Source organism: Neolamprologus multifasciatus, chromosome 6 (genome assembly GCF_963576455.1).
Source record: "Neolamprologus multifasciatus chromosome 6, fNeoMul1.2, whole genome shotgun sequence".
Classification (NCBI taxonomy): Eukaryota; Metazoa; Chordata; class Actinopteri; order Cichliformes; family Cichlidae; genus Neolamprologus; species Neolamprologus multifasciatus.
The window spans coordinates 33,342,956-33,358,356 of record NC_140444.1 but is presented as its reverse complement, the minus strand read 5'-3'; the positions used below and the strand labels follow the sequence as shown (position 1 = coordinate 33,358,356).

Sequence of the window (15,401 nt, the reverse complement as noted above, 5' to 3'; positions counted from 1 at the left end):
TAAATGTTTATTTTGCGACACAGAAAGAGTAGTAAGAGTAATACTAAAACTAAGTAGCTGCAGTAGTGTTAGCAATTGTTGGAAACTGGAATTGGCTGGGCCAATCTGAGACATGGTTTTTCAATTTTGTCGTCCAGAAGAAACGGAAGAAATTCGGGAGAATGGTGGCTCCGGGAGATTATCGGGAGGGGCACTGAAATTCGGGATTCTCCTGGAAAAAATCGGGAGGGTTGGCATGTATAGCATAGCGTAGCCTGTAACGTTATTATGACGGACACATTTTATGAGTGAACTTGGCTTTAAGTGACTTACAGGTTTCTTTGAAAAATACTTTCTTATATCCAGGTTCTTCTTTTTTGCTGCCATCCTCCTCTCCTCCTTGCAGCGCAGGCTTGCCACTGCTAAAATTAAACAGAGCTCCCTGAAAGGCACAGCCAATCACATTGGCCATATTTGTCACATGAGGTAGGACTCCACTAGAGAACGCAATTTAACTCTTTCTGCACCGCTGGGTGAATGAGACGTTGACAGATCGTTTTTCTTTTCTTTCTGTCGGTTTTGTTTTTCTTTACTCGAACAGATCAAATTATTGGTGGGGATAATTCAATAATCGCTGGATATTGGTGGGGACATGTCCCTTCCGTCCATGCCAAATCTACGCCCTTGAATATGAGTAATATTAAAACTAAGTAGCTGCCACCATTGTTGGAAACTTCAATTGGCTGGGCCGCTATGAATTCTGGCATATAGTTTTTTATTTTTGTTGTCTGGGTGGAAAATCAGGAGAAATTCGGGAGAATGGTGGCTCCTGGAGATTTACGGGAGGGGCACTGAAATTCGGGATTCTCCCGGAAAAATCGGGAGGGTTGGCATGTATGAGAACCGACTAGCATGGAATGCTACCAGCTAATGTTAGCTTCTTAGTGAAAAAAACAAAACAAAAACAAAAAAAGTCATTGTCAGTCAATACTGCCCTTAAACTATCCACAAACCCATGAGTAATGTCACAGTGGTTGTGCCCATCTTTTATATACAGTTTTTAGTATAAAGGTGACTTGGATATGAGTGAAATGTAGAAACAGTATCTAAAGCACACAGGCGTCACACCACTGTGACTTATACAATGACTTACACTCTTACACGCATACATACATGTACACACTTGCATGAAATGAAACTCATACCCTGCAGATTATATATATCAAATACAAAGAATAACCTCAGCTGAAACTGGTGTTTGTTCTCATGTGTGATTGATGATTTTCACAGCTATGGCTATTACAGGAAAACTCAGGACGAGTTCACTCACTCATACATCATTATGGTGGTGCCATGTATATCCTTTGGGCATGATTATACAAGGGGGGAAAATGTCAAGAATATCCTTACAGACAACAGAAATTAATACAAGGCAAATTCTGCCCTATAGTAATAAACACAGCCCCGCTCTATCTTTAAAGCAAATTACATTTTGCAAGAACTGTGTTTGATTTTTTAAATCAGATAAAAACTGGATAATAGAAAATACATTTTAAAGTGCATACAATACATATTTATTGAATACAGTATTTTAAAAAAGTCCTTTTAGGAATAAAAAATGGATTTTCTCAGTTTTTCATGAGCACATGATCTAAAAAATTGACATTCTGAACATAGTTTCAGCTGCACTTCTAGCTATGAAAATCCTAATGCAGTATGCTTTGATTACACCGCAGTGCAATCACACCATGTAATCTCTATATACAGAACTACAAAAATATGTAAGTTGTATTCCTTGAACCTTGCTCTCACTCGGACAAACATAACTTACACTTATGATGTGTTTTATATAAAAGCAGCTTATGCAAAGTTTTTTTCCTACTTTAATTCCTTAGTATTAAAGATGACAATGAATAATCACATTTTTCTTGTAAAACAAAGGGGGGCCTACCAAAAAAAGTTTGTGAACCACTGTAATAGTATATCTAGAGCCCCTTACTGCACATCTGGGAAAATACTTATATGAAACAAGGAGTCAGTGTGCCACATTCACCAATTTGTGAATGTGTGTGGGATGTGAAATGAAGACATGCTCAGCAGTTTATTTGCTGCTGAATACATTATACTGCATATGCTCTGTATGTGTGTGCATTAGTAGTGTTTAGAATATATGCATCTGTATAACTGATGTAGTGGCACTTTATTACTGACTTGTAAATTTGAAATGAAGGCAGCAGATGTTTTGTGCTTTGTGAGTGTCTGTGTGTGTGGAGCGCTGATTACCTCTTGAGGGTGACTCTTGCAGTCTTTGCAGATAGGAGGAGAGCCGTAGTGGTGAAAAACTGAACCGGAGAGATTGTCGATCAGGTCTCCTTCTAACGAGTCCTTAATCAGCAGAGAGACGCTGTCCAGCCACTGGCTCTCCTGCAATGCAGACACACAAATACAGCACTGATATTTGGCATGCATAATCAGAGATGGGAACGAAGTAACGAATACAAATACTTTGCTATTGTAGTTAAGTATAAATTTCAGGTATCTGTACTTTACTTGAGTAGGGTTTTTCTACCACTTTGTACTTTTACTCCCTTTTTGAACAAAAAAAGGGAACAGGAATATATTTTTAAACAAATGTGATGGATTTAAAGTAAAGAACTGGTGCACGGTGGCTGTGGTTTCATGGTCAGCGTTAGCTTACATCAAGTGTAGCATAGATACATTTGAAGTTGAGCTGATGATGCTGAGATTGATTCACTGAATTCGATCTTCATACCAACTAAAAACTATTTATTACAAAGACAGAATAAACAGTGTACTGTCAGTGTAGAGGATGGAAATCAACTACGAACACTTATAAAACATCTTGTTAAATCAGTTGTGTACGTCCAGAAACAGCAGTAAACCTCAGAGCGGTGGCCCAGGACAGCTGATCACATGTAGTTTTCAGAGTTAGTATCTGTACTTCTACTTAAGTGCATGTCTGTACTTTTGGCACTTTTGTGTATAATACAAACAGTAATACTAATGCAAATAGTACTTCCACTATCACTCCTACTCTCCAATCTTCTATTACGGCTACAAACAATATTACTAATGAGTTTGATAAGAGTGAGTAATATTCACATTTTTAAAACTACTACTCTAAGTCTAAATAAATCTAATATAGATAGATAACATCTAACCATTTTCATCACTCTTCATTAATTTAAATAATTAAAAAACATCCTTGTCAGTAACTACTACAAATACTGCAAACATCTGTCTTTGTGTCAAGTTAACTCAACATCTGGCTGTGCTCTTTTCTATTGTCAGACTTCCTGTTGAATCGCCATCTTTTCATTTCTCAAGACTCAAGTCACTCAGTCACTTCCTGTCAGGCAAATTCAGCCTTTACCTTACGTTTGCTTCCAGCTTTTCAGATATTAAATATCTACCTGTTACTGACTTTTTTAAAAAATCGATAGATTATGATCTATCGTCATGCTTAAAGTAGCGCCATCCTTTGGTGTGTTGTTTAATTAACCACCATTTACTGAAGCTGGTGTTATTTTCAGCTGCTGCTGGCAGGTTACAGAGATGTGTGACTTTTTCCCGCCTTGCTCTGAGCCAAAGGGGCAGATGAATGTCACTATTATAAGATGAATTACATAATCCCTTTAATATAACAATGCTCTACTTTATGTGAGCTTTAGTTGGCTTAAAATTCCCACTTTTCTCACTTTCCCAAAATTTTGAGTATTTAACAGATTTTTAGACAGTATGATGTAATTATTGAAAGCTGATTAAAAAAAATGTAACAAAAACAAAGTTATTTTTTCTCGGTTTTTAAGGTGTATATGCCTGCTTTCTTCATATGTTTAATGCAAGCAGTAGAGATTGTGACGAGAGATGAGCTCGAATGCCTGGAATCAACCGTTCAAAGTAACAGTCCACAAGTGATCGGAGGCAGCGTGGAGTGGGTGGAGCCGTGTGTCAGGGATGATTTGTGACAGAAGGAGAGCAGCAACAGTGAAAACGAAGGTTTACAAATGGTAGTGAGACCTGCAATGATGTATGGTTTGGAGACGATGGCACTAAGAAAAGGCCAGGAGGCTGAGATGGTGGCAGAGTTGAAGATGTTTGGATTTTCGTTGGGAGTGGCCCGATTGGGCAAGATTAGAAAAGAGCACATCGGAGGGAGAGCTCAGGTGGAGCAGGTGAAGACAAAGTTAGAGAGGCAAGGCAGAGCTGGGATAGTGAATATACTGAACAAAGGGTCTTGAAAATTGAGCTGCCAGGCAAGAGGAAAAGAGAAAGACCACAGAGAAGATTCATTATTGAATTGAAGGAGGCCGTGCCGGGGGTTGGTGTGACAGAAGAGGATGGTCGGCATAAGATGAGATGGAGGCAAATGATCTGCTGTGGTGACCCATAAAGGAAGCAACCAAAAGATGCAGAAGAAGAGCCATAATCATTAAAGTAATGAGGATTGTTACAAGATCTGAAACTGGCAAATGAGGCTGTAACTTCAATAGTAAAAGTTTTACTGAGGTCAGTAGGGTAATTTTCTCATTAATTTCTATTCAAACAGATCTTCGTTTGCAGCCAGAGGACATGGGCATTTTTAAAAAAAGCAGGTTTAAGGTCCGTCCAACACTGGCTTGGCCTTTTCTGCTACTGATTACACCCTTGATGATAGACTTACTGTACGTAAAAAATAAATGTCTCTTTATTCAGGGGTTTCTCCCTTTGATGAACACAATCCTGTTTAAATCTGTGAAAAACAACTTTTGCATCTCCTCCTTTGTTTTTCTGTCTTTTACATATTATTTCTCTCACTTTGTCTTGTTTCCCAGGGTACTACTCACTTTCTCACTCTTAGCCCTGAACCCCGAAGTCTCCTTACCCCTTACCACATGTCTAAAGTTCAAGACTACCCATTCCCTCCAGGACCTGCTTTTTGTTCTCTTTGTATAGGAGTACCCGATAAAGGGTGTGAGGTGAAGAGGTGAACCGCAGCTGATTGTCAGTCTGTGGCAGCACCCACTGATATACTGTGAGCAACACATACACATTGTTTCATGTGCTGACAGATGCGCAGCAAGGGGTAAGGCAGTCTGATTGATTGGCTCAGCTGGGGTGCTTGGTTGTGGTAAATGCTGCCCATGATGCTGTTTGACTCAATGTCTTTCTAGGTTCTCTGTATATTCTTTCATCCAGAAATCCAGTCTGAACTGGACTTAGTGCAACCTTCTTTAGATTCTGTGCATTACACTCAGATCCATTTCTTCTAACCCAAGTCAGCTTTTCGATCATTCTAACAGTGTGTAAACTGCAAGCCACGCCTTCTGGTCCATCATCAGTATCTGACCTCACAAATGTGCTTCTTAGGAATAGTCAAAGATTCCCATAAACACTCCTAAACCTTGTCTTGATGCATGCTCAATCATCCAGGTACGTAAATCCCAAAAGGTTGATTCTGTTCATCTGGATGTAGCGTTTTCAGTGAGAGAAACATTTTGTGACTCATTCAAACCACTGATCAATGGGCTTTGATTGCTGGTTGTTGAGCAATGGTCTCACAGTTTGCATATCAATGATTAAGGAACTGACCTCGCAGCTCATTGTTCATTCAGTGGGTAGTTTCAGTCATTATGCAAATGTACTGTTTATAAGGTTGGGGGAACCTGCAGTTAGCCGAGACTGAAGAAGTCACTTGGATGAGTGATGAAATGTTACTCCTACTGAAAACGTTACGTCCAGATAAACACAATCAACCTTTTGGGACTCCTAAACCTTGAAGTGTTAAAGGCTGGGCCAACATCTGGGACAGCCAGATGTACAACCTGCAGCAACCACTTGCTAACTGCTTAGGGAATACATATTTTTCCGTAGCAACCAGTTTCTACACCTGTGTGATTGAGGCTTGAATTAAACTATTCAATTAAGGGGCTTTGGAGGGCTCAACCCGAGGTTGCGGTCATGGCCTGTTAAGGGCTCTGTTGGCTCTTAGGTGATGGTTTCCTCGTGGCTGCGTGCAGCAGGGCTAGGGGAGGGTCTGTGCTCACAGACGTGGGTTACTGACCTGGTAGCCTGGCTGCACTGTGATGATAGAGAGGTGCTATGATGATAGCACCTCTCTAGGGACATCTCAGGCCCTCCAAGGTATGGAGGCCTATCTCCCCCCACCACTCCCCCTGCCAGTGGCAGACGCCCTCAGACATCGGTGCGTTGGTGTCCGGGGATGGGCGTCCAGGTACGCACCGGTGGCTGCTTGTCGGGGCCTGGAGCCTGGGGCTCGCTCGGGCCCCTTCGGGGGGTGGGGTGCCCTCGGCCTCTCAGCCTGGGGCTCAGTCACTCTGGCACAGCTGGCTGCAACCCCCCCTCATTTGGGGCTCCTCAGCTCTTTCCGGGAGAGTGGCACGGTTGCCCCTCCATTGGTCTTCCTTGGTCTCTGGTGCTCTTGGGGCCTCTGGATGTGTGGAGCCTGGATCTCCTCCATACCTGCTTCATGCCCTGGAGGACAGGGCTGTGGCTCCCCCCACCCTCGACCAGATCATTACATGAAGGAACCTTTTAAATACGAGCACGCTCATGCTCACAGGTGTACACACGGGTGCTCACACACACAAACGACACGCTTTTTGGCTCCTACCTCAAAGCACACTGTGCGCTGTCGATCTTACGTGCTGCACAATAATATGCAATATTTTACTGCTATATTCACATAGGTCATCTTGATGATGTTGTTTATTATATTGCTCTTTTTTTTTTTTTACTTGTTTCCTCTTTTTTCTTTCTCAACAAGGTGATCCAGGTGATTGATGTATTGTATTTTTTGTCTGTTTGTTTTGTTGGTTTTTGTTTTTTGCCCTTTATCCCCGTCCCTCTTCCCCGCTGTTTTTCTTTCCCTCTTTCTTTCTCCCTTTTCTTTTCCCCAGTCATGTCTGTCCCATGTAGGGATGGGTACCGGTATCCGGTGCCATGATGGCACCGGTTCTGACATAAATGGTAGTAACCAGACCGAAAAGCAGCGCACATTTCGGTGCTTTTTTTTCCTGAGCTGTGATACACTTTAGATTCTAGCCAATCATTTTACGTTTCCGAGGATAGTAGGCGGGCCCAGGTACGTACGTTCTTTTAGAGCAGAGCTACAGATTAAAAATGCCCAAGGCGAAGCGGTCAAAAGTCTGGCTGTACTTCACAGCAAAATATGCAAACTCAGCAGCCTGCAACAAGTGCTTTAAGCTGATACTGTGATACTGTCAAAGGAGGTAACACCTCAAATCCGATGAAATACCTGGCGACGCATAGCGTTTTTTTTAAAAGCCGAGAAATGCGCCGTATTTGATAGCTTGCTGCGAGACCTCACACCGAGCAAATCTACTGCGGGTGTGGTGCCTGTTATCTGAGTTAGCAACATCCCCCAAAAACCCGAAGAGGAGAGTCCTGGCCCCTAGCCCTGCCAGTGTAGCAGAAATGATGATGGATGATGATGGCAGCAGCAGCCGTTCTTCTCTGCGTGAGTAGCTTAATGTTGTTCGTGTGTAATTTACGTTGAGTAGGCTAACCACGTTATTACATTAATGCACGTAAGGTGAACTAGCAAACATCATCATAGCTACATGCGGCTGTCTTCTTGTTTCATGGCAGATACTCCCTTCTCCCTGGCCAAAAAAGCTAAAATGACCAAAGAAAAAGTGGAAAACAGTTAAACATGAGAGGTTTTTGGACAAAGTTTGTGTTTTTTCCATTGTTTAAGCACTGCTTCCAGCCAAGAATGATACCATATATGCCCCATAGCTGCAGAAAAGGCTAACATTGTTATCTTTTTCCAAAAAAACAGCTGAACATGAGAGGTTTTTGGACCAATTTTTTGTTCTCCATTCTTTAAGCACCGGTTTGAGCACCGTTTAAGCACCGGCACCATTTCAAAAGTACCGGTTTGGTACTGGTATCAGATAAAACCTAAACGATACCCATCCCTAGTCCCATGTGTATTAAGTGAAAATAAAATAAAATAAACCATAAAAACAAAGGTGAATCAAATAGACCAATACGACAAGGCTGGGATGGTCCATTTGGTAAAGTAAATCCATTGGGCATCTTTCTTTGCCTTTAGACAATAATTCTGATGGCAAAAGAACCAAACGGGACAGGCGAAAAAAAAAAGAAAGAGAGGCATTGGAGTGCTGCAGCCCTATTTATTTAATATTTTTAGTTATGCTGCAAATAGCAACAACACAGTGAGAGCTTACACAGTAGAGTGCCTACCAACAAGAACACATATCAGCAGTTAGTAGACCCATATGGTATATTCCCCTACAGATAAGGCTAATGAAAAAAAATACAACAGAAGAGGGAAAACAAGCCAAGAGAAACACAATGCTCATTAAAATGTATTTCAGTCTTATCACTGCATACATGCTGAATGGTCACAGAATCACTGGTTAGATTCTCAGCGCTGTCTGAAAGAGTCTAGGCTCCCTGTGGAGACAGTTGGGTATTTAGGAAATTGATGTACAGCTCACATGAAGAGAGCCCATAAAAGAAATAATGCTGCATCACTGCAAATTTCTTCTGCCTGTCTCTGTGGTGTTATGTACCAATAATGATAAAAATCAACAGCTCTTGTGCAGAATCCCAGCCTTACCTTACAGCCTACATGCAGGGAAGACTACAGCCATGCAAGATGTGCTAAAACTTCATATAAAGAGTAGAGTGTTTGGACTGAGATAATTTCTAATAAAACACTTAAAAAAAGCCAGAACAATATTATTTTACTGTTGCATTATTCATGCTCTCAGAGAGACCTCACTTTGTAATGGCTCCATTACTAGATGTTCATGGTGATTTGAAAACAAAACATTTGGGAGAAAAAAAAGGCAATCAATTGTCATTAAGTGGATGCACGCTGGGTTGTAATTAGTCAGTATGAATCTCACAGGGCCTCGGAAAGGGAAAGTCAGCAGCTCCAAGAGTGAAAAACACTTTTATGGGGTGATAAATAATAACTGCCTGGTTACCATTATTTGATTTCATTTACATTTTACAGAAATGCATTAATAGCTTTTTAATTACAAAGGCCAGAAATAACAGTGTGAAAAGAAATAAAGCTTCAGAACCAAATTTAAACCATGCTCACACCATGATCTGGGCCCGGACGGTGTTAAGAGGATGTTATTGTATTGTATGTTATCATTTCATCTAAAAACATTTCCTTTTATGAAAATCATGCATTTTTATATAAGGAGATCATTTCGTATAGCAATAAGAAAAGAACCTTTTTGGCACTGGTCCCGATACAAATCTTTTTCATCTTGACAAAAATTTAAGCATGGTTCTTTGTAGTCATCGTAGTTTTCCAACATGACCGCACTGGAACAGGAAGCGGCCATGTGCAAACTGTTCCCACAAAGTTGGGAGCATGAAATTGACCAAAATGTCTTGATATGTTGAAGTGTCCCTTCCAACGTAACTAAAGGCTGAGCACAACTCATGAAAAGCAACCTCACACCATAATCCCTCCTCCACCAAACTTTACACTTAGCACCTTGCAGTCAGACAAGTACCGTTTCCCAACTACTAAACCCAGAGTCGTTCTTTAGATTAGGATTTCCGCTCAGAGAAGATCAGTCAGTGTGACTCATTACTGCTCTAGCGTCTAGTGGTGGTGTGCTTTACACCACTGCATCCGACACTTTGCATTGCGTAAGGCTTGGATGCAGCTGTTCAGCCATGGTAATCCATTCCATGAAGCTAGCAACTGGTCGTTGCCAGGATGTCATTCACAGGTCTCTAGGTGTGCATAACAGAGGCTTTAGCCAGTAATGACAGCCAACAGCTTCCATAATTTCCAATCAGGAATACACACTTTTCTCTCATGATATGATTGCTGCGACCGGTCTCTAAGCCGGTGTGAATGAGGCCCGATTTGGATTTCTGAACTTTAATTTATGGTTTTACACTTAATAAATATTGCTTAAAAATGTCTTACTGGCAAAATACAGTTGTTTTATTTCAGTCATATTTGCTGTGACTGCATTTTTGATTGCAAAGAATGTGGCAATATAAATACACATAAGAACAGACCCTTACTTGGTGCTTTTGATCTAATTTATTTTTAAAAAAGCTGTTTCCCTGCTAATCAGAATAAAGATTAATAATACAGTGCAGCTAAAAAAAGGCTCATGAAAAGAGTTCCTCCCCTTTCCCGTTTCATCCATCTTTTACTGCGTTTCTGGTTAAAAATAACATTAGGCTGACAGACAATGAGCTATAAGCACAATGAGACTGTGGTGGAGCACGCCACCCACTCACAAGCTCACTGTGTCTTTAACCATTCCCACCCTCATTCAAGTCAGCCTCTGCCACCGTTCCCTCGGCTCTGATTGCTTACCCTTTGATTCAATGTCATTCTTCAGATGGGTGACAATGCTCATTTCCTTTCAGATGAGCCAAAGTACAGAAGATCACTTAGGTTAATTAGGTCCACACAGCACCCAAAAAGTAATCTGATTCCAGTAACTGTAAGGATCGTCAAAAGGAATGAGATGCATCATACCTGCAGGGGTTGATTATTGGTACAAGCTGGGGGACATGAGTTATTAAAAGTAATCTGAGCTTAATGTCAACAGGAGAAAGAAGAAAAAATCTTATAGTGACATATTAGACATAATAAAACTTATAATCATGGTGAACAAGTTAATAAAAATGAGTAAAATGAGGCTGTCCCTGTATAAAAGTTGCATTTTTTAGCAATGCAGTGCATCTGAGTTCACTCGTTAATCTAGTTTTAAGTCTTTTTTAGCCTCAGCAAGAAAGAACTTAAAGGGTTCATTAAGCTAAAGGCAGCAAAAAAAAAAAAAAAAGAAGTAAAAGAGCACAATGTGCTGGTAGTGAAAGTTTAGTTACTATATACAGTTAATTAGATTTAATGGCACAGTCACTAAGCAATCTTAAGTTAAAAGCTTCTATAATCAGTATTTTACATTAGGACTGAACAAAACAGTTAATGGATCCAATTTACATAGTGCTTTTCAGTCTTATTGACCACTCAAAGCACTCTGCATTACACGACCAAATCACCCATTCATTCAGTGTGAGACACACTGACTTCATATATTTGACGTCCACACACAACTTCATGCTACAGTGACTTATTGGGGACAGTTCTGGGGCTTCTAGAGGGACCGGGGACTGATACCAGTCTTCCCATTACTGAATGAGCCACTGTTTGCCCACATCCACTTGACTAATTCAACATTTTCACATCATCTTTTTTTTTTTTAACCAAAATTACAAAAATGTCCAAATGTATATTCTTATAAAGGTCATTGCACACAGAAATTATGAATTTTTCAGATCCCAACTTGTCATGTCACGTCTATAGACACATTCAAATTTGTTCTCAAAAAATGTTGACATCAAGTGCTGATGATCTGGTTCTAAACAAGAAAAGCAAGAAACTGAGATTGTGGGTTCATCCGATTGTCATGAGATGTCAGGAGCAGGGGGAATTTCATGGTTTGACCCAGAAGTTAAAGCCGTCTACTTACCGTTTTCATACAAAACAAATAAATAAATAACTTATTATTTTACGATTTCCATATCATTGTGTTTTCTTTAACAAAATGCAGTTTGAGCTACAAGCACACTCGTTAGCAAATGCAGTATTGTGATTGGTCTATTGGTCCGATTGGTGCTCTATTTATTAAAAAAACAAACAAACAAACATCTCATTTATAATTTCACTGGATGCAAATTAATCCAGTAAAATGATGTAGTCAGTGTGAATGGCTGTATTAAGAATTCGTCCCTCACCAACCTGGCCTTCCCCCCCTGTCTGCTCTACCATAATAACTACTTTGATAAGAACATGATTAATAAAATAAAACAAATAAATGAAACAAAAAAGATTAACATCAGGAGCCTGGCGAGGGTCCATAGTGCTCTTCCAGAAAGCTTCCTGTACTCGTAACTCTATTCTGCATAATCATTTGGAAATCTGCTTGTGTGTTCTCAGAGAATAGGACAGCCTAGCATTCAGGTAGGTAATAGCTCTGTTTAGGGTTCTTGTTTCTTTTTTAAGAACAGCTGGCATCGATGCCAACAACAGTGTCTGTGTTTACAGGGTCACTTCTAATCATTTCTAATGAGCCACCTTGCAGTTTACTCACTTGGCGCTGCTGCCACCAGTCCAAACAAATTAGTTAAGCTCAGAAGTAAACACTCCAGCAGATTCTTGCGGGATGCAAACAGACCTTTAGTTCCTCCACACAATTATTCAATGTGTCAAACACAGTCACCCTTCATTCAAGCGTTTGCTCAATAACTTGATGCAACAATCACTTCTCTGCTCACTCCCTCACCTTCCCAAACTGCTAGTGCTCCTTCTCCCTCCCCAGCCCGTCTCAGTTTTTCCACATAGTTGTTCTATTTTTCCTTTGTTTGTTTCCCTCCCTCTTTGTTTGTTGCCACCTTTGCTTATTTACATGTGTCTTTCTTTCTGCTCCAGCAGGCACACGTCTAAAAATACCTGTTCTCGTCTGCAGGTGCAACAGTTTCACTGGGATTAGAAGTGTGGCGTCTACTGACTGGCATCCTTTTTCCCCCACTGCTGGTGTTTTTTGGTAAAGATGGTGGCCATTTAATATATTTACACATGTTCTCAGTATACATCTCAGTCTTGTGATTTATGTGCTTTAATATATCTTTATGTGTACGTGTAAAAGCCACCTCTAACACCTTGTATGCACACAAGTAGGGCAGCAGTATTTCATGAATAAAAACAACTCCAGCTGCTGCGCAGTCCCACTGAGCCCGTTGCTCGCGGTACCAACTGCCACTGTAGATTAAATTAATGAAGTCTTGAAATAACCAGAATAAACATGCAAATCGTGTACAGTTCATCATATATTCACAGCCTGGTTGAGTACTTTTAATATGAGCCAGGCTCAAGTTAGAGCTGCAACTATCACTTTATGAATGAAATTCAAATTCACATTTTATTTGTCACATACACAGTCATACACAGTACGATATGCAGTGAAATGCTCAGACAACTGCTCGTGACCTAAAGAAAAAAAGACTACGAATAGGATAGGAAATAAATATGAAAATCAAAATGAAGGGTAAATTTAGCTAGGAAGGAATAAAATATAAAAATTAAAAAGTTAAAAATAAAATAACTGTACAACACAATACACAAATACACAATATAGAAATATATAAGAATATATGAAGAAATATAGAACAATAGCAGCTGTACAAGTACTAAATGGTATGAAGAAATATAATATCCAGGGTTGTGGAATCCACATGTGTAAGTGTCTTGTGCAGTGCAAATATGCTTAAAGTGATTTATTTAAGTGACTTGTGATAAAGTGATTCGATTAGATGACCACGCAGTGTAGTTATGCAGTGGCCACTAGTGTAAACAAATGTCCAGAATGTCTAGTGTGTGTGTAAAAACCATACGTGTGGGTCAGTACTATGTGGTGGTGTGATTGAGAGACCGTATCGCCTGCGGGAAGAAGCTCCTCCTCAGTGTCTCTGTGTTGGTCTTCAGGGAGCGGAATCGCTTTCCTGACCTCAACAGAGAGAACAGTCCATTGTTGGGATGGCTGAGGACTGTTCTCTCTGAATGAACAAATTAAATAAAAATTAAGAGTAAAATTTGCCTCTTCTCTGTATTTTAAAGAAAATCAAATAACGTGGGTGTTTTTGACTGTGTGACAGAAGATCTACAGCAGTTTCTACAAAAATGGGATGTTCTTTTCTACTTTTCTTATGTTTTATGAAGCAATAAGTGATCAGCTAATAAAAAAAACTGAACAATGTAAAAGGGTATTTTCAACTACGCCGTTTAAAAACGTACACAAAGTCAGTTATCAGTCTCTCTCATTAGGGAGCAAAATGTGAATTCATTTCACAGGCGTGTGCAGATGTGCAATAGGTGCATGTTGAATGGGCTGCAGGTCTCATGTGACCAACAGTGACAATAAAGCAAAACTAGAAATAGAAGCCAGTGAGGAAGGAGGAGGGAGGAGAGAAAAGTGGTCTGTGGCCACCACCTGCCTAACCATTCCCCTTTTGGGGCTTGTCTTGTTGTTGCTTCTCCAATTCACTTGTTGTTACTTTCATTTCACCAAAAGAGGTAAAAGGGCTTTACAATGGCTCATGCTTTTCAAACTTGAGGTTTGAGTGACATTGCATATTACTCAGATGATTGAGTGTTAACTTAATTTATACTCTGATGAGTATTTTATGATTTGATAACCTTTATCCTTCATTAATTGATGAAGTGGCTTCAGTTGCCTAACATGTGAAAGATTCCTGCTTTGAGTCTGGGAGGGGACACTAAGGGACATCTGGTGAAAAAGTCAAATAAGTGCTGTGGTGATGCCCACTTGTGACCCCTCAGCTAGAGCAGGTCATCTACTAATTGAAAGGTTGGTGATTCGATTATTGGCCGCTGCAGTCTGCATGCCAAATATCCTTGGGCGAGATACTGAACCCAAGTTACTGATTCATTCATTGCAGAGTGAATGTCTGTGAATGTTAGACAGCAAGCACTTAAGCATAAAAAACTGCTTGTGTGAATGAGGTATGTTGTATGAATAGCTTTGAGTGCTTAAGGAGAGTAGATATATGAGCCAGTCCATTAACCGCTAAGGAGCAGCTGAAAGACGTTTTTAATTGAAGAACTGCTAACACTAGTATATGTTGGCAAGGACATGGGTTAGAAGCCCAACCAGTTATGTGCAAATAGCTTTCTTTAGTTCTGAAAATTTAGTTATGGTGGTGGTCAGAGGGCCTGGTGGCGCCAGTGTCCGGCAGCCTGGCCTCTGTCAGTGCACCACAGGGCAGCTGTGGCTACAATACAATGGGTGGATGACTGAATGTAGTGTAAAGCGCTTTGGGGTCCATAGGGACTAAGTAAAGCGCTATACAAATACAGGACATTTACCATTTACCATGAAAAGCATAGAAAAAAAGCAATCAAAAAGCAAACCCGGAAAATGCCACTTAATGATAATTACTCCGATTGCATTACTGGTTTATTACAATGGCAGAAACTAGTGTGTTTTTTCCCCCTTGCTCTGGGCAAAGGAGTAGTATATGTTACCTTAATGGACAGAAGTAAACACGTCTTGGGCCGTGACTATGCAAACTGGCTCTACACTGTAACTCAGATAGGCAATCCTGTTGTGTTGTTGAATGAGCTATTTGGTGGATGATGACTCATCGTGCTCGACGGACTTTGCAGTCAAGAGTTGTGCAGACTAACGGTGTCTGTCAAATCCTTACAACCACAGGTTTCAATATCATTTTGTGACGGCTGTAACTGGTAGAGGCTGAATGAATACATATACATATATGTAATTGACTTACAGTTAACCCTAAGCCTAACCCATGGCTTCCAAGCCACATGCAGCTTT

At 40.4% G+C, this 15,401-nt stretch overlaps 1 protein-coding gene across 3 annotated transcripts in view; it reads right to left on the bottom strand.

The window, feature by feature from the left end:
* LOC146517444 (voltage-dependent T-type calcium channel subunit alpha-1I-like) overlaps positions 1 to 15,401 on the bottom strand; it is a 283,413-nt gene that overhangs the window by 23,501 nt on the left and 244,511 nt on the right. For all 3 annotated transcript variants that reach the window (XM_085162096.1, XM_085162094.1, XM_085162095.1), the window contains one exon: positions 2,263 to 2,403. In XM_085162096.1, coding sequence (XP_085018222.1) covers positions 2,263 to 2,403 — 141 coding nt within the window. The remainder of the gene's footprint in view (positions 1 to 2,262; positions 2,404 to 15,401) is intronic.